General features: G+C 42.2%; 3 protein-coding genes across 7 annotated transcripts in view; 2 read left to right on the plus strand and 1 right to left on the minus strand.

Annotated features, from left to right (window-relative positions):
- The first annotated feature begins 508 nt into the window (after nucleotides 1–508).
- Nucleotides 509–6953, plus strand: hsf2bp (heat shock transcription factor 2 binding protein). The gene is made up of 6 exons (XM_063467566.1): nucleotides 509–670; nucleotides 1310–1454; nucleotides 1576–1693; nucleotides 5720–5823; nucleotides 6033–6232; nucleotides 6912–6953. The coding sequence occupies exons 1-6, from the start codon at nucleotides 509–511 to the stop codon at nucleotides 6951–6953; spliced, it is 771 nt and encodes a 256-aa protein (XP_063323636.1).
- Nucleotides 6954–7095: 142 nt separating this feature from the next.
- cryaa (crystallin, alpha A) lies at nucleotides 7096–18081 on the minus strand. 5 transcript variants are annotated; one of them, XM_063467488.1, is made up of 5 exons: nucleotides 17912–18081; nucleotides 9149–9324; nucleotides 8788–9015; nucleotides 8413–8535; nucleotides 7096–7792 (listed from the first exon to the last, which is right to left on the minus strand). In XM_063467488.1, the coding sequence occupies exons 3-5, from the start codon at nucleotides 8983–8985 to the stop codon at nucleotides 7583–7585; spliced, it is 531 nt and encodes a 176-aa protein (XP_063323558.1). In that variant the 5' UTR covers nucleotides 8986–9015; nucleotides 9149–9324; nucleotides 17912–18081; the 3' UTR covers nucleotides 7096–7582. The 5 variants fall into 5 exon arrangements, with proteins under 5 accessions (XP_063323558.1, XP_063323557.1, XP_063323562.1 ...); XM_063467487.1 differs by having other exon boundaries at nucleotides 9149–9329; XM_063467492.1 differs by lacking the exon at nucleotides 17912–18081 and adding an exon at nucleotides 15262–15343.
- Nucleotides 14863–19005, plus strand: part of LOC134621067 (diacylglycerol kinase zeta-like) — a 91529-nt gene continuing 87386 nt past the window's right edge. Inside the window, exons 1-2 of the mRNA XM_063467486.1 lie at nucleotides 14863–15233; nucleotides 15350–15453. Coding sequence (XP_063323556.1) covers nucleotides 15126–15233; nucleotides 15350–15453 — 212 coding nt within the window. The 5' untranslated portion in view covers nucleotides 14863–15125. The remainder of the gene's footprint in view (nucleotides 15234–15349; nucleotides 15454–19005) is intronic.

Below are 19005 nucleotides of genomic sequence, written 5' to 3' on the forward strand. Positions count from 1 at the left end.
ATTCAAGACTCACGTCACTCAGCATCTCAGCCACTTATTCAGTTTAGGGTCTCAGGGGTTGGAATAAAAGGCGGTTATACTCTGGAGAGGTTGCCGGCCTGTTACAGGACTGGGAGATTATGACATAATCAAAATGGGACCAAAACTCTACCTTAAAACTGACAAAGTTTCATGTTGTGCAAAACTAGTGTTAGAAACATTACATAAGAATATCTGCTCTCAAACTGTGTGTGTGTTTAGTGAAGGAGCACATTGTGAAGGAGCAGATGAGGCAGGAGTGTCTGCACCTGCAGTCTCGACTGGATGCTGTGCAAACTGAGTGTCAAAAAGAGAAAGAGGTGAGAGGGACAGTCAGACCTGAAAATGGACTCATAACAATAACATGAAAAATATTTCTGGTATCCCACTAAGGAAACTGGACTTGGTTGATGAATTTGGGCTTGTCTTGCTTTAAGCCATGCTGTTATTTATTACTTGTTGTATGTGACACTGCACTGAATCCACGTGAATGGATGTTCAGGAAAAGCTGCTGTTACGTGAGCAACTGTGGCAGAGCAGAGTGGAGCTGCAGCAGCAGGCAGACTTCTGCTCTGGTCTGGGATCTGCTGCCTGCAGTCTGCTGTGGAGCTGCTCTGCCAAGGAGGACACCGTCTCACTTTGGCTGGCTGATGTGAGTCATCTTCAGTCTTTTCTGTTTTTGTGTGTGGATTTGGACTTGTTTTCCTGTAACAAACCCCCCCAAATAGGGCTACAGGGATACATGTTAGTGGTCAGTAGTGTTTGTATAAAGTGCAACCACAACTGAAAATGAAACAGTATTCAATACATTAACATCAGATCCCAGTTCAATCCCAGGAGGAGACACAAATCTTTTGGAATGGGCTGCAGCCGGAATAAATATCTGCCTTTGAAAAATCAAAAATCATTTCCACAGTAACAAACGTATCCCAGTATGCACAATAATTAGTTTGACTTGCTTGATCAAACCAACACACAGTATAATTACAAAATGACCTTCTGACGACTGTGTTGTACATCTTTAGCTGTAACATTAAAATATGTTGTTTAAAGTGTTTGATGCGAAAGAAACATGGCTTCATATATTTTGGTTGTTCCACATAATGATAATTTTATGCAGTGCAAACAAAAGAGCATCCTCTCTGCTCCTTCTCTTCTCTCTCCAAATTAACTTGGTTCCATGTTTTGTTGGTCACTGAGACATGATCTAACAGTATTTGTAACAGCAGATGTTAATGCTGCTGGATTGTGTGTGTGTGTGTGTGTGTGTGTGTGCGTGTGCCCACTTCAGGGGAAGCTGCAGGCCTTCCTTGCTGTAGCTGCTCAGACTCTAGAGAGCTTTGTCACGTCTTTGGATGAAGAGGAGAAAACTCAAACTGAGGACTACAACTCCCACGAGCATCAGTTTGTGTTGGCAGTGGCTGGGACCATTACTAGTGAGTCTGAAGCTTCTAGTAGTCAGAAAGGATGTGTCGAAGCACATTTTCTTAGAACCTCCATGAACACGAATAACTGCTCGACTTGTCAGCTGACTGTACTTTGTTTCTTATCAATCAGATGTAGCAGCAGTAACGCAGGGGCGGGACTTCCTGTCAAGCTCAGCGCATGTCTTGCTGGACACTTTGATGAAACTTCTCAAGTTGATGAAGCCTGGTGTCTTCCCCAGACTGAAAGTGTATGTGGATCAACCTCTTTGTCATTAATATGTATCAGGATCGAATAGAGAGTTAACAAGAATGTGACACAATGTTTGCGTCGGATCATCTGATCCATGAATCATAACGGGATCAAACCTACTTTTACTTTCCTCTAAAGCAGTCATTTGCAAAGTAAAATTCCTACATTTTTCATTCAGTAATATATATTTTAATTTGAAACCATCAGTGAGCCTCAGTGTTGGTCAGCTGTGCTGACTTTATTCACAACATAGTTTTCAAAAAGTCTGCACACTGTGTGAAATGTAAGTGAAAACAGAACAGAGTCAGTTCCACACCATTGAAACACTTTATTAGAATGAAACAGTAAAAAGAAAACATCCCGGGTCTTTTTAAGACTAGGCTTGTGCAGACTTTTCATTTGATGGCAGCCACACATTTTTAGTTAGCCTGTGACAGGGTGTGTTTCCACTATGCTGCACTCCTTTGTAAGCATCACTAGGAGCACTTTAGCGGTTCAGATTAAATTCAATTAAATTTTCAATTCAGTTTTGTTTATACAGTGCTAAATAACAACAAGGGTTGCCTCAAGGTGCTTTATATATTTATATTATATAATCTAATATTATTATATATTATACCCTACTATAATACATACAGAGAAAACCCCAACAATCAAATGACCCCCTATGAGCAAGCACTTTGGCAACAGTGGGAAGGAAAAACTCCCTTTTAACAGGAAGAAACCTCCGGCAGAACCAGGCTCAGGGAGGGGCGGGGCCATCTGCTGTGATTGGTTGGTGTGAGAGAAGGAAGACAGGATACAGACATGCTGTGGAAGAGAGACAGAGATTAATAACAAGTATGATTCAATGCAGAGAGGTCTATTAACACATAGTGAGTGAAGAAGAAATACTTAGTACATAATGGGAATCCCCACCAGCCTCAGGGATTCAGTGTCACCTGATCGAGCCTAAATCTTAGCTGGAAGCTGGTTCCACAGAAGAGGGGCCTGAAAACTGAAGGCTCTGCCTCCCATTCTACTTTTAAATACTCTAGGAACAACAAGTAAGCCTGCAGTGTGAGAGCGAAGTGCTCTAATAGGGTGATATGGTACTACAAGGTCATTAAGATAAGATGGCGCCTGATTATTTAAGACCTTGTATGTGAGGAGCAGGATTTTGAATTCTGGATTTAACAGGAAGCCAATGAAGGGAAGCCGATACAGGAGAAATCTGCTCTGTCTCTCGGGGTGGCTGTAGCTCAGGAGGTAGAGCAGGTCACCTACTGATCGGAACGTTGGTGGTTCGATCCCTGCCTCCTCCAGTCTGCATGCCAAGTATCCTTGGGCAAGATACCAACCCCAAGTTGCTCTCCGATGCATCCATTGCAGTGTGAATTTTGTTATAAAAGCACTCAGTTTAGAGTCAGTGTGGGCAGTTGGGAGATTGAGTGAATGTGGCATGTTGTATAGAGCGCTTTGAGTACTCCGGGAGAGTGGAAAAGCGCTATATAAGAATCAGTCCATTTACCATCTTTCTAGTCCCTGTCAGGACTCTTGCTGCAGCATTTTGGATTAACTGAAGGCTTTTCAGGGAGTTTTTAGGACTTCCTGATAATAATGAATTACAGTAGTAATAAATGGAAGTAATAAATGCATGAACTAGTTTTTCAGCGTCACTCTGAGACAGGATATTTCTAATTTTAGAGATGTTGCACAAATGGAAGAAAGCAGTCTTACATATTTGTTTAATATGTGCATTGAAGGACATGTCCTGGTCAAAAATGACTCCAAGGTTCCTCACAGTGTTACTGGAGGCCAAGGTAATGCCATCCAGAGTAAGGATCTGGTTAGATACCATATTTCTAAGATTTTCAGGGCCGAGTACAATAACCTCAGTTTGATCTGAATTAAGAAGCAGAAAGTTAGCGGCCATCCAGGTCTTTATGTCTTTAAGACATTCCTGCAGTTTAACTCATTGGTGTGTGTTACCTGGCTTCATGGACAGATAGAGCTGTGTGTCATCTGCATAGCAGTGAAAATGTATGCTATGTCTTCTAATGATGCTGCCTAAGGGAAGCATGTATAATGTAAACAGAATTGGTCCTAGCACTGAACCCTGTGGAACTCCATAATTAACCTCAGTGCGTGAAGAGGACTCTCCATTTAAAGAGTGTTCACAGAAGTTTGGACTTTGAATTTGAGTTAGATTTTGTAGTGTGACAGTTAACGATAATGCTATGAGCTAAACGTACTCACTCCATTTTAAGATCTTCTCTGGTATAAACATCAATATAGTATAATTATATACTCATCAGTTGTAACTTTGGTTTATTTGCCTTATCTAAGTTCACCAAGATGAATGATCCCATTTATAACAAGTAATGGTCAACAATGTTTATTAAAAAGCTGATAGCGGCTGGAATCTGGTTTCTGTAGGTCCAGGTGAAAATGCAGTTCCAGCTGCTGTAATTATGAGTGACTATTGGCTTCTCATTCTGTACAATATAGAATTCATGTAATAGTTTGTAGAAGAATTTGGGCTGCAGGTTTTGTGCCTCCTTTGTCATAATTTTTATCCCTCAGCTATAAAAGGCTGATGGGCTATTGTTGTCACCCTGCTGGGCAGCACGGACACTTTGTGAATGCAATGACTCTAGAATGACGTAATATAAGGTTTTCAAACTGATACAAAGGCGTGTCTAAAAACTTGTTCTGTGTTTTGATGTCTCTCCTTGTTTCCTAAGCTTCCTTCTAGCATTGAAATTCTAACATTTTATTACTGTTACCTCACTGGTACCCTTCATATGTGAGATATGTAAGAGATGTCCAGCTGGGATGTCTCTCAGTTGGGAACGCCTTGGTGTCCTATGATAAGAGCTGAAGGATGTTCCGTGGGAGATGGAGGTTTGGGCATGTCTGCTCACACTGTTGCCCATGCTGGCTGTACCCTGATCATCAGCAGCAAGTGGATAGAAAGATGCAGATGAATTCTGTTTTCATTGACATATTAGTAGAAAGTTAAAGTGATCATAGCCAAAATCAGACAAGTTTTGTCAAGTGACACTGCAGAGGTTCTTGTCCATGTATTTGTGTCTTCACGTATTGATTATTGTAATGCTCTTCTTTCTGGGCTTCCAAAGAAAAGTTTCAGAGGTCTACAGATGGTGCAAAATGCAGCTGCTCGCATTTTAACAAGAACTGGGAATTTGAGCACATTACCCCTGTACTGAGATCTCTTCATTGGCTACCTTGTCAGGTTCAAGCAGATTTTAAGGTCCTGCTGCTCACCTACAAGGCTTTAAATGGATTGGCACCTTCATACCTCTCTGACCTTTTACACCTTTATGTTCCATCCCGTGCTCTACGATCTCAGGACTCTGGCTTTCTAAAGGTTCCTAGAGCCAGAAAAAAGACAGTTGGAGAGCGAGCTTTTTCTTTTCATGCCCCGTTCTTGTGGAACAGCCTCCCTCAAGATATTAGGCAGGCATGCTCTGTGGAGGTTTTTAAAACTAAGTTGAAGACACATTTGTTCACCCTATCTTACATGTCTTAATTCTTAATTCTTACTGTTTTTAACTTGTATTGTGTTTTTATTTGTACTGCTATTTATCGCTTTTATTTATTCATCTTTTTAGTTTCAAATAGCTGTACAGCACTTAGTTTGAAAGCGCTTTATAAATAAAGTTATTATTATTATTATTATTATTATAGTGACCAAGAGTTTGTAATGTTCGTGTGTGGTATGTGTGTTAGTAAAATTCGAAAAAGGGGCCTTATAAGGAAAAACCTGTAATTGCAACAGCGTGCAGAGCTCATACGACCACAATAAAACCTACAAACTTGACGAACATCATAGAATTTCACAGTGCTAACTGACCAACCAACCACCACTTACTGACTGGAATTTTATTAAACTTCCTTTTTAAAAGCTCTTAAAAGGGATCTGAATGTGTTGAGATGTTGTGGGCACTAGATGTCAGTGTTTCTCTGCAGTGTGGACTGCTGTTTCACTGAAACGGACTATGGTGATGCTTTGCTGCAGGTTGATGCTGATGGCGCTCTATAACGTGAGCATCAGTCTCAAAGGACTGAAGTACCTGAGTGAGAACCAAGGAATCCTCCCTCTCATCTGGAACCTGCTTGATGGTAAGCTACTGCATGCTACAACAAAACCAGTATCTGTACATCACTCACAGATACTGTACAGATACTGTGCTCTAGCTCTAGCCTACAACCCGTCTCAAGTCTAACCTTCAATGACACTGATATAGTTAATTTAATAAACTGTTAGTGTTGATGGGAAACTGTCAGTGTCACAGACTGTGTATTCCAGGATCTAATTTGTGTGTCTGTAGACGGACACTGGGAGGTGTGTCTCCACTCCCTGCGTCTCCTGCAGTCCATGTTGTTAGAGGACGATGTGTTGCTCCTGTTGGGCTCCTCGCTACTGGATCCAGACCTCTGTGATCGCGTCAGCAGGCTCGCTGCCAGCATGCAGCCAAGCCTGAGACTGACTGCTCTGCAGACCTTGGAGGACCTTCAGGCCCTCCAACAGGTACCATAGTATGATGAACCCTGTGCTTCCCTGCTCTTGCCGCCATTGTGTTTACCACACTAACTCTGTTAGAACAGAAATGAGGACTTGGTATGTGTTCAGGTTAACTTCACCTATTTTGTTTCTTTTGTTAGCATCTGAGTCTTTCACTGCTACTTTTCTTCACACCTGGTAATTTATCACATGACAGTTAGTGAAAGCAGTGTGTTTTAGGTTTGGGCTGTTAGTCTCTGTTTTGCTGAATAGAGAAGCAACTGCACTGATGTCTCACACGGGCAGATCTAAAGTCTAAAGCTGGTGTTGAGTGTGATTGTGCACTGCATGCAAATGTAGAAACTCGTCCCTTCCTCACATTACCTTGAGATTCATCCCTGACCTTTCTGAGCACAGACTGTGACACGGTGTGTGTTTCCAGGGCCGGGCCTGTAAACAGAGCCGTGTGTGATGAGGGAGGAATTGAAGTGAAAGAAGAGCCTTTCTCACTGCATTGTTCACTGTTCAGCTTCTATATATGTTCACACTACTGTGCATTGTTAGTGCTTAAAATGCATGTAGATCTGCATTGTTAAACCTGTCCTAGTAAAGATGATGTTTACAGTGCAGTGTGTCTGTGTCATGTCAGTACATCAGAAGCACATGTCTCAGAGGACTGAACTGCACTGATCTGTTTTCTGTGCAGTCACCCCCACGCTGCACACACTGTGCTGTATCCATGGACTAAAGGCATCTTATAGAAAACTCTCTCTGTACAGTAAGAGTTTATTGTCTTCCTGATTCATCAAAACAAAGTCTGAGCTGATAAGAAGAAGGGAAAAAGGAGTAAAACCACACAGGGGTTGCATTTTGTTAATTGTACAGCTTTATTGCTTCTTTAGTATGGACTTGAATAGTGAGCAGATATCCACTGAACAAAGCTTAGACTTCAGTACAGGATATATGTGAGACAAAGGCTTCAGAGGAAGAACATGAATGGGAGAAACCAGGGCTCCTCTGCGATTTTAATATGTGGTACAGAACATGCGAGACATTTTTGTTTCAAGCTTAAAGCCAGCCTGTCAGAGTACTGCTCTGAAACATGCTGGGCCATGTGAATGTCTCCAGATGACTTCTCTCTTTAAAAACTCCAGCCACCTCTTGCTCGACTGCCTTGGCGGGCCGATTTTTGTTATACTTTAAACAATGATACTAATGAGTTAAGAAGTAACTATAGAAAGAGAAGCAGGGAAGACACAGATATCCTCTAAGGAAAGGGGGGAAGAAGAATTCCGGAGTCGTCCATCCCAGTTGATGCTGGTTATTCACGGGGCTGAGCTCCTTCAGTACCCCGGGTCACCCACCAGCACTCGGCCTCTAGGAGGAGGCGGCAGCGTTGGGCTTATCGTCACGAGTCACGGGGATACTGCGCTCACTGCGGCCAGACTCGCTCCCCCCGCTGACCTTTGGTCCGGTCAGAGTCAGCAGACCGTCAGCTGACAAGGTGCAGGTGATGGATGATTGGTCAACGCTAGAGGGGAGGCGGTAACGGCGATGAAACTCACGGGAGATGTAACCGTGGTCGTCCTGAAAAACAGCAGTATTGTTGCCATGAAGCCATTGTCAGTCCCGGGAAAGCTTCACTCAGTTCACTCTCACGAGCACACACTGCTTCCTGCTAACTGCTGAGGTTTTCAGACTTCAAAGTAAGAGACCAACCCAGGTCTATTAAGATGGGTGACAAACTGAGTGGCATCTTGGAATTTGGAGTGGAGTTGTTGTGAGCCAGGATAAGTTAGTATTGTGTGTTATATGGCTATTTAGCCTTTTCAGTCCAACATGACTTGTTTTTCCTCTTTTCATTTCCACTAATAACACTATATAAAATGATAATGTCCAGGCTAGAGGCATGGACACCCAGTTACACACCTACTGGCTACTTTCAACCCATAACAACACTGAAGGCATCTTCATGTGATCAAATACATCTTTTTACCTATCCTACATATTACAGTGAGCTTTCTTACAGTCTAACATAAACAGGTTTGTATGTCTAACCACCGTGGTTAGTTACGTACATATGGCTTGTTGCTACATCTCTGATCAGTGATCTGACTCGTGTTGGAAAATTCCTCACGAAGCCTTTATGTCCTATGAGTCTAACTCACTCACTCGTGGTGTGTGCATCACTTAGAGAGGAGGACTACCTGTCTTTCTCCATGCTTGCCCTGGATCTCCACATAGTCGTCCGTGACTTTCACACAGAGCTCATCGGGAGAGAAGTGCTTGACGTCCAAGTAGACTGTGAACTTATCCCTGTCAGATCTCACCTGAGGGAGACAGACAAACACAGAGAACATCTCTTGACCTTAACTTCTAAAACTTTAGGTCAACAACTTCATTTCTTGACTCTACGTTGTATGGAGCACAGTAGATGTTAGCTTTCAGTCTAACTAAACTCAAGACTAACAAGTCCAACAAAATTCAGATTTTTATACAAGTATGTATTAAACAAGAGATGTACACGGTCTATCCTCTAATAACCACAGAATATGAGACTAAATCCATATTTTTTCGGTTACCTCTGAGATCCCAGAGTTGGAAAAATCCAAAACGTTGCGGAAGAGTGACTGTCTGTAATAGGGGCTGATGGTGGAGGCGGCGTAAGGGAAGAGGTCGTAATCAAACATGCCCTCTCCAAAAAACTGGTCAAAGAGTCTGGCAGGGTAGACGGAGCCCAGGGCACGTCTGAACCAGGGGTGCTGGATGGCAATATCCATAGCAACTGAAGACAGTCTGGTCTACTTTGGCTTGGTGGGGAATCCAGCAGATGAAAAATGGAGATGAGGTAAGAATGGGAGAACGATGGCGGTAAAGCAGTGACTGAAGAATGTTTTCAGAGTGCTTTGCTCCCCTCTCTACAGCTGCCTCCTCTTTATATACCTGAGAGCCAGAAAGAGAGGCTTTAGCCACGATCCCTCTGGAATGGCATTATCTCAGCATGGTGGGTTGGGCCCTGTCAGCAGAATCAGGGTTGAGGATGGGGGGGCACCACTAGGTCCAGTCCCTGCTGGGACGCAGCGGTAGTCACATCAGACACCCGGGGCTGCCAAAACAAACTGTGCTAGACGGAGAGGAGGAGGGGAGAGACAATGAGCTCAGGAAGCCAACTAAAGACACAGAGGGATTTCACCTGTGTGACAGTGCATCAGACACATACACGTATATCTGTTCAGTCAGTCAGTCAGTGACATAATGCTGTGGTATTGTTCTGCCTGTGTGCTTGGATGACGGGCAGATTTAGTAACAATGCAGTCCAGAGTCAATGGAACAACAGCTGACAGAGAAATGTGAAAAAGAAAGTGTGCCCTCTTTCAATTCCAGCATTTTACAATGAGGGCGAAATAAAACTGGTCTGGACCTCAGCAGGCCTTGCAAATTCATCCCAAGGTCGGACCATCAGTACTGAGAGAAACTGCAAAAAACCAAGTGCTACATGTCATACTCTACAGTCCTCAATTAGCAGGTTAAAGTTCACAAGAGTACAATCAGAAAAGGACTGAACAAGTATGGCTTGCTTGAAGGGCTTCTAGGAGAAAGCCTCTTCTTTCTATAAAGAACATGGCAGCACAGCAAAACCCTGTGGAACAATCAATCAATTTATTAATAAGCACATTTAAAAACAACACAGGTTGACCAAAGTGCTGTACATAGTAAAAAAGTAGATCGAACACACACAAAGAACAAAACAAAACTCAGTCACAATTAAAAGCTAGAGAGTAGAAATGTGCTTTCAAACGGGTTTTAAAAACGTCAAGTGTTGGAGAGATCCTAATTTCAAGAGGCAGACTGTTCCAAAGTTTGGGGGCAGCAATCGCAGAGGCCCGATCTCCTCTGTTTTTTAGCCTGTTTCTAGGGACAACCAGAAGCAACTTATCAGCTGACCCGAGAGTTCTATTAGGAGTATTATTAGTTATCAGATCAGAGAAGTATGATGGAGCTAATCCAGTTAGAGATTTAAAAACAAGCAATAAAATCTTAAAATCAATTCAACAACGTACTGGAAGCCAGTTTAAATGAGCCAAGACTGGGGAAATATGGTCGTGTTTGGTCTGTCCAAGTGTAGATGTTTGGCTGCGATGCACCAACACAAGCACCTGTCAGCATGGTGAATGTTTGCAGCCACAGAACCTGTCCAACATCTAAAGCTTGGACAACAATGACCAAAGGACAATGGGTCTATCTGATATCTCAGTGTTGGTGTTGAAGACAGAGATAAAAGCATTTCAACTGTTTAAATTATGCAGTATAACAAGTATATTACTAAGTTCAGTTTTTTGTCAGCCATGTTTGGGTTACTCATGTTGATTAACATTAGCCAACTTCTTGGCTAATGCTAACTGAATGACCAGACCACGGGATTGGTCAGTCCTAGACCAGCGTTATTATGATGCAGCACCACGAGTGATGGTTAACTTTCAAAGGACTGGTCAGTAAGTTTTCTTTTTTGCGATTTGATTTACCTAATTTCTTTCTGTTTTGTACAGCGCATAACAAATAAAGTAGTTTCATACAAATAAACCATTTGTGGTGTTGTTGCGATGTTCCAGAGCCTTATATATAAATGGCAGATGAAGTTACTCATACTGGGTCTATTCTGCACGAGGTGATATTCAAGGACCAAGCATAGTGCTCATAAACAAGAGGCCTCGTCTTGTGCAGCATAAGAGAAGTTTTGGCAGAGCGACAGTGAAAGAAAGTGAGACTCACACAAACAGAGATACAAATGACTTAAAAACATAAAGGGGTCTGGTCCCAATGTCCTCACACACTTTGAATTGTTCTACTGTAATAGATAAAGTTGTGTTGTGACAGAAGCCTTTACACAGAAATATACATTTTATCACAGTAAGGCATAGCTTTAGAATTCTAATTTATAGCTAAGGGTCACTTCCCATGTCTGTTGTTTCTCCACCAGTGGCTTCCCGCTGCCTGAATGGGTCTAATCCCACAGGGCTTTGGCCAGCGAACACGGGGGCTTAGCCGCTCCATGCACCCACAGGCCAAGAGCAACTGGGCTGGGTAGCTGGGTTGGGATGTTTTGGGGGCAGTTTAGGCAGCTTGTTAGGGTTCAGGGTTGCTACCGGATGCAGATGTACTTGCACTGGCTGCATTTCAGCAAAGTCAGCATTCTGAGGGGTTTTTTCAATGGTTCAGATAATGCCCGTGTTCTCCATGTTTTCACAGCTCTGAAAAGCTGTTTTGGTCCACAACCTGGCAACTCGTGCCCATATTCAAGAGTTTTTCGTAAGAAAATAAAGTAGGTTGATCAGGACAAACACTAATGGTAACATAAATGTTTACATTTAGTTAAAAGCATCCCAAAGTCAACCTGCCATATACACTACTGGTCAAGAGTTTTAGAATGCCCCAATTTTTCCAGTTCTTCAAGTCATTCAAGTCCAATGAACAGCTTAAATGGTACAAAGGTAAGTGGTGAACTGCCAGACGTTAAAAAGGTAAGGTTAGCCAAAACTGAAAAATAATGTACATTTCAGAATTATACAAAAAGGCCTTTTTCAGGGACAACATAGGTTAACAATTTAAAATTGTTCTGCAGCAATGGAGGTTGATCAAGCCTTGAAAGCTGCTGCTACTAATTCCTACAGCTGTTCCAACTTTTCTGGATTACTTCCCCCTCTGTCTGCATAAAAGCAGTGCTGAACACACTGTGGTACCCTTGTGAGCATCAGTCAAACAGTATTGTACTGCAGAAAGTAATGTGTTGCTACAAACATGGTGGGAAAAAGGCAATTAACAAAGGAAGAGAGACAGACCATCATGACACTTATAAATGTCGGTCTGTCCTACAGAGAAACTGCAAAGAAAGTCAAGGTGTCAGTGAGTCCAGTTTCCTTCACCATCAAATGCTCAGAAACTGTGACAGGAAGAGGTCTGCAGACCCAAAGACACGACTGAATCAGAGGACAGGTTTCTGAGAGTTAACAGCTGTGTGATGGCGGCTCACAGGACAACAGCTTCAAGCAGCTTCATAGTGGTCGTAGTGAGAAAGTCTCAGTTTCAGCTGTGAAGAGAAAACTTCAAGCTGCAGGTTTGACAGGACGAGTTGCAGCAAGAAAGCCAGACGTCAGAATAAGACAAAGAGGCTTGTCTGGGCCATGAAACACCGACACTGGACTACTGAAGACTGGAAGAAGCTATTATGGACTGATGGATCAAAATTTCAAATCTTCAGTTCATCACGCAGGATCTTTGTACACCATGGAGCGGGTGAAAGGATTATTAGAAATATTAAAAATTAGATTAATAGATATTTAAGTTACATACTCTCTTTCCATAAAAACATAAAAACATTTACAGCAATTAAAATGATTTGATGACAGGTCTTTAAAAATGAAATTAAACCTTTAAAAACACAGTGCACATTAACTTCTTGTCTTTAACATTTTCCATGTTTCAACCTGAGAACATTGTTTTCTCACTCTCACTGTGTGACACAAGTATTTAATCTAATCCGTAGAGTACCACATTACAACAGTTATATTGTAAGGGTAAGGCTCTTCAATAATATAGTGTGTTCTGCTGCCCCCTACTGGACTTTCAGAATATTTTCTTACTTATACACTGTCAGAAAGTATTACTTTAATATATGAATAGGTATCCATTATTATTATTATTATTATCTCATATGTTGAAATATAAAAATGATCTCGTGGACTCTGGTGGTTCTGACATTGATTATTACGACCCTCTGGGAAAATAACTGACTCTGCTCTCCATCACCTGAATAAGTGTGCTAGAGGCACGGCTGCTTTCATTGGCAGGTCTCCAGCCCAGGCAGCTACACATTTTAATTTTTTTTTTCATTTCACAGAATTTTCCTATTATTTTAAATAGATATCAACACAATTACCAAAGCAGAATTAACATGTCTAACATAAAATGACATGAAACACCTATAACTGTGAATAAGGATTTTTTTTTTGGACGAAAACTGTTTAGTTTCTTGTTTGTTTGTTTTTCAAATTAAAGACTGTAAAAAATATTGTTGCAAACCATTTCCTGGTGACTGCCATCATCCTCCAACAACCACTCACAATTAGTCAGGGAATACTGGTTCATTCCTTGTGTTAGGAGCCTTTTTAGGCTTGAATCAGAATCTGAATTATTTATTGATCCCAGAGGAAATTATGTGCTCACAGTTGCTCCTAAACAGTAAGTCACTAAACTAAATTAAATAACACAATGTATCTCAAAGTTACAAAATATAACAATATAGTTCTAATAAGTATAAATAACTATATAACTATATATATATATATATATGTATGTATATATATATATATATATATATATATATATATATATATATATATACATATATATATATATATATATATATATATATATATATATATATATGTATGTATATGTATATATATATATATATATATATATATATATATATATATATATATATATATATATATAAACATTCCTGTATTTTAGACAAAATTAAACATATATGGCTGCTTGCAACTGGGAACAATGCACTGAAATAAAGAATGCAGTTAAAGCTGATGAGGTTTTCAGTGAAGACTGTAACCAGTCAATGTCTTAGTCTAACCTGTGGACATTTAACCCTAACTTTACATCTGTGGTATTTAACATGCTTGCTCAAGTCTTCCCAACAGATAGGATCGAGAATGTTAAGCTACCTTTAATAACTAGTTTCTGCAAGGTTGATACCAAACTGTCCCATATATTGCTCAGTCTCACTTTTAAAATGAGCATGTTTCACGGTAATAAGCATCACAGTTTATGCGTGAGAAAAATACTTCAGTGTGAGAAACACTCTAACACCAAGAATAGTCATTTTATTATAGAGTTAACAAACATAGTTAAGACACAGCCTCAATAGCAACACAATTTTATCTTATTGTTATTTCAAAAATGATCAAAAATCAGTGACAGAATTCAGTGTTGACTCAATGAAATGTATTGATTTAAAATACATTTTTTGCAACAAGTCAAATTCCATGAGGTTGGATGATGATTAGAACCTACTTGGCGCCATATGTGTGACCTAATATTGGCGCATACATGTCTCCCAAGTCAGACTCCTATCAAGGACGTGAAGTTTGGGACACACTGGTCGTTGCACGTGTGTACCAAATGTAATTCATGTAGGTCAAACTATGCACTTGCAGTACTGCCTGTATAGGTGGCGCTCTAGAGCCATTTGAAACTTCCATGTCCCGAACCAATAAAATACCTACATTTTCCAGACCAGACCTGACGTGTGTGCAGAAATCCCGGAGTTTTTGAACATGTGTATGCTCTCTGAAAGGCCACTCATTTACTAGCATTAGAAGCTGCGCAGAAACAGTCAGTGCTCTAATCAAACACTCGCAGCCTCCCTCTAAGCTCAAAGCAAACTCTTAACACACACTAGCTGTTCTAAATCCCAGAACTACGTAAAACCAAGGACCACCATCAATGATATAATAAAACACGAGACGTGTTTTAGTTCTTGCCCTCATCACAAGTCATTCAATAGAGAGCGAGCGAGCGAGAGAGAGGGAGGGGGTGGGGGGAGGATGCGAGCGTTCACAGCTGATTTCCGGCAACACGTTGCGAGAGTGGACGGTGCGGGAGGGGACAGGAGGACAGCTCTCACCTGCCGCACGCAACTTTTATCGTGTGCGTCTCAAGGACAGTTACGGTCCACGCCGGGTTAGTGTGTCACGCAGCGTGGAGGATGGGACTGTAGTTTCGTGTAAACGCGCACCAAAATAAACCGTTGGGAACACAGCAGCAGCACCGGGATCAGCGACACCGTGCCGAGGACAGGAGCATTAATCCGGGTAAAAGCACGCAGGCCGCGCTGATCGCAGCGATGATGAGAGACTCGGAGCGGCCCGAGCTGGAAGACGTGGCCGAGGAGGAGGACGTGCTTGCTGGGCTGGAACACTCCAGGAGCGCACAGGAGTCCGGTGTCTCTCAGGTGTGTGCTGCTCTCCTTCCATACTTACCGCGTACAGGAGCCGCTGCTGCAGGCTGCCAGCGCCTGTGTGAGGCAGGAAGCTTTCATCGGAAACAACAGATGTGTTTTGATTTTAGGTACCCAAACAGAAAGAGCTGAAGGGAGCTGAGCAGCAGCTGGCGGTATCCCAGATGGAGGCAGAGTTTGTGCAGCTGACCTTCAGGAAGCAGGTGTCTTACAGGTAGGAAGTCTCCAAACAGACCAGAGGAGTGAAAGTGGCAACGAAACACTGATAGTCCTCATGTTGTCTGCGTGCTGGGACATGCTGTGGAACGGCACAGTTACACTTTAACAGGAGGTGAATTGTTACCCACAGTGAAGTGGTCAGGATTCCTTTCACCTGACACTGACATGAACACTGTTCCAGCTTAAGACAGATAGATGAAGTTATATATGCTGTAAGGTGCAATATCAGGTGCAATGTAATCAGTGGTAGTGCACACTGAGTAAGAGACTGAGGTGAGCTTAGTGATTCTCTTCCTTGTACTTTCACCAGTAGCAAAAATCCTGATGATTATGACCATGAATATGACCTGGTGTGTTCTCAGTATAGATGTGATGGCAGCCATCATCAGGTAAATGGACTGGTTCTTTCATGGCTCATTCACCCATTCATATAAGCACTTTTCTTCTGTGCTTTCCAACATTCACACACATTCACACTCTGAATGGCTGAACGAGACGGAACCACCAACCTTCCAATTAATAGATGACCTGTTGTACCTCGGAGCTACAGCCACCTCCAACAGATTTCCCAACTGAAACTATTAAGACAATAAAAGCACGTGCACGACTTTGCTGCATACGAAACTGGCACATGCACCGACTGGTGTGACAGAAGAGGACACTATGGAGGCTGAAAGAAGACGTTTTCATATCTGTGAAGCATACAAAATATGCTTCCAGCAAGTGCTTTAAATAAAAGATTTACAGACATAACAGGCGTGTTTACAAACTGGCTTGAAAAGTTGGAGGAATCAAAAAGATAAGCAGTAAAACTGATGAGTTGATTGGTTTGGAGAGCGCTACTGTAGGTGTAGGTGGACTGCTGTGTATGTATGTACGCCTCATTCAGTCACTCAGCCTGTTCACAGTGGGAGAAAGGTGACCGTAAGGGCTCCATTAGTTTAACTTTCTGTGTTTAGGATCAATGTTTGAATCCATTTCCTGGGTTACCAGGGTGACGCCCTCTAACACAGCTAATGTGATTGGTCTCCTGAAAAGGAGCAACAATAGGAAAGTAATAAGTGAAGCTTGTAATCTAAAATCCATTTTACCATCTGATCCTTCTCTGTATTTACAGAAATGGCACCACACTGGGCTGTCACTATAAACTGGATTGTCCTTTTTGTTTTCTCATCAATGAAATAAGGTCTGTTGCCTTAGAAACTGTAGTTACGATCTGTTTGTCTTTAATTTGATTATTGGTCCTCGTCTCCAGCACTCCCTTTACCAGCTCTCCTGTCACTACTGAGGTTAAAAACGTGCACTTTTATTAAGCGCTGAGCTGGTGTCCAGTGTTTCACTGGTCTCAGGATGTGTTTCAGTTTTTCCACCTCCCGATCAGGCTGGCATCGCTGACACATGCCGCTTGTACTCAGGGTCGTGTCGGGGAGGATAAACGGCAAGCGCTCCACGTGCCCGAGATGCACTGAGCAGGTGTGGGTGAGGAGAACAAAGTCAGATCTTCAAATACAGGAAGTGAAAGTATTTTTACATCAGTCAGTGTCATGATAATGCACAGTGAATGGAAGTCGCGTGTGCTGCCTCCTTCATGCTCTCTGCAGCACCACAGCCTGATAATAAATAGTGGGGCATGCTGTGAGCTACACGCGTGAAAAGCTGACTGCAGACATGTCTGACCTAATTTTCCTGATATGATTCTCAGTTCATGTGCCATTGCAGCCTGTTGCCGGTGACCCCAAAGCTAATATGGAGCGATGATCTGAGACGGTGGCAGGCGTTTGTTTTTCTCATGAGCTCTGGCTCTGCTGTCAGATATGAATGCTCTCCAACTTCCTTCAGCTATTGACGGACTTGCTGCTGATGTATTTTGAGCAGGACTGCAAATAGGAATGATTAAAGTACTATTAAAGCCTGTTTCATTTCTGCTGTTTCTCCTGATTCTTTTTTCTCTCCTCTCTTTTTATTTACAGTGATTGTCTGCTTAGTAAGAAGGTTTTTGTTTGTCTTGTAGGATTAGAGATGTACCCGATGAATGATGTGCTTCTTACTCTTTTCAAAAGAAAGAAGTGGGACATGCATATGGAGTGGCTTTGAGCACAGCTGCAGCTGCTCTGCCTGGCTGTGCTGACTGAACCTGTGGCTGTGGATGCAGCTTCTGTTCAGGCTACACCTGCATGTGTGGTTGGATGTATGATGCTGTGCTGCACTTTACTCCTGCTATTAATAGACGGTAGAGCATTGTTAACTCACATGGGATCTGAAACCTTTACCAGACGTGTTAGCCGTACTCCACAGGAGCCGAGAGGACAGTAACCCTCAGCAAGCCTCAGTGTACTGTACAAACACCATCTGCAGGCAGTATTACACCTGAAACATGGCATTTCTAGCAGCTCTGCTGGTCTTTCATGTTATAGGTGATTGATAAACTGAACTAAATCATGACAAACACCCACCTGTCTTCCTTCAGATTTCCTTGTGTTCCCTGTTGAATCTGCCTGAGGTCCTCAGCACTGTCTGAATTCAGGTGTAACACTTCAGAGAAAAGCTTTGATGTTCTCCATCACTGCACTGAAGTTCTCAGTGGAACTATTCATCAGCTGGTTTCTTATGTCACTGCCACCATGAGGCATAATCTCAGCATAATTTAGTATGGTCTGTAATCCACATGGGATTGTGTGTATGGGGGTGGGGCGGGCTGGCCTGGCTTTCAGCTCTCCTGACTCAGACGAGTTATGTAAGGATCATCTGTATCTGTTGCCTACAAAAGTGTGTGTTGCTGCGTGTATACTTCATGCTGTGAGATAATCTACATAAAATTCGAGGTCAGCCGGAATTCCATTAGCTGTAACACAAGTGTGTGACATGAATGAACTCTACATGAAGCAGGAACGATCGGATACAGTATGCAGCTACAGCTCCTGAAAGGCTTCAGCGATTCGAGCTCGAGAGGCAGCGTGTTTCATTTTTGGTGCTATTGATTAAAATGTGTTTGTCCAAAGCATCTGTTGTTATGTTGTTGTTTTTAGTGTCTCTGTGGCAGTATAGACTGAACACTGTTCATGCTGACGTTCGGTGCCTCACAGCTATTAAAGTAGTGCTGCTGCATCATACGAAGCCTCAGCCTAGCATTCCCTTTACCTTCGATTTTTCAATCTGTAGCTTCATGTTGAATAGCCTGATGCAATTATGTTACATGTAGACCTCTAAATTATTTGCATTTATTATAATCAAATGGTTTTGCAGGGTGTAAAAATTGCAGAGAAGAACAAAACCTTGGCGCTGTTTTGCATGATGACAAAAACAGTGTTACATCAGTTAGGAACATGTCAGATGTGTGTGTCTGTGTTTGCATAAAACAGAATACGGCTTGCTGTCGTGTTTGTATTTCTAACCACATGCTGACAATGGCAGTCAGTGACGACAGTGACTGCACATGGAAGTCAGGCCCGTGCACTCCACGCAGCTGCAAACATACAGAAGCAGCTGGAAGGAAAGGCCTGCACATATGTAGCAGATGCTGATAACAATCAGACATTAGACACTGCTT

The sequence above is a fragment of the Pelmatolapia mariae genome, linkage group LG23 (genome assembly GCF_036321145.2).
Source record: "Pelmatolapia mariae isolate MD_Pm_ZW linkage group LG23, Pm_UMD_F_2, whole genome shotgun sequence".
Lineage (NCBI taxonomy): Eukaryota > Metazoa > Chordata > Actinopteri > Cichliformes > Cichlidae > Pelmatolapia > Pelmatolapia mariae.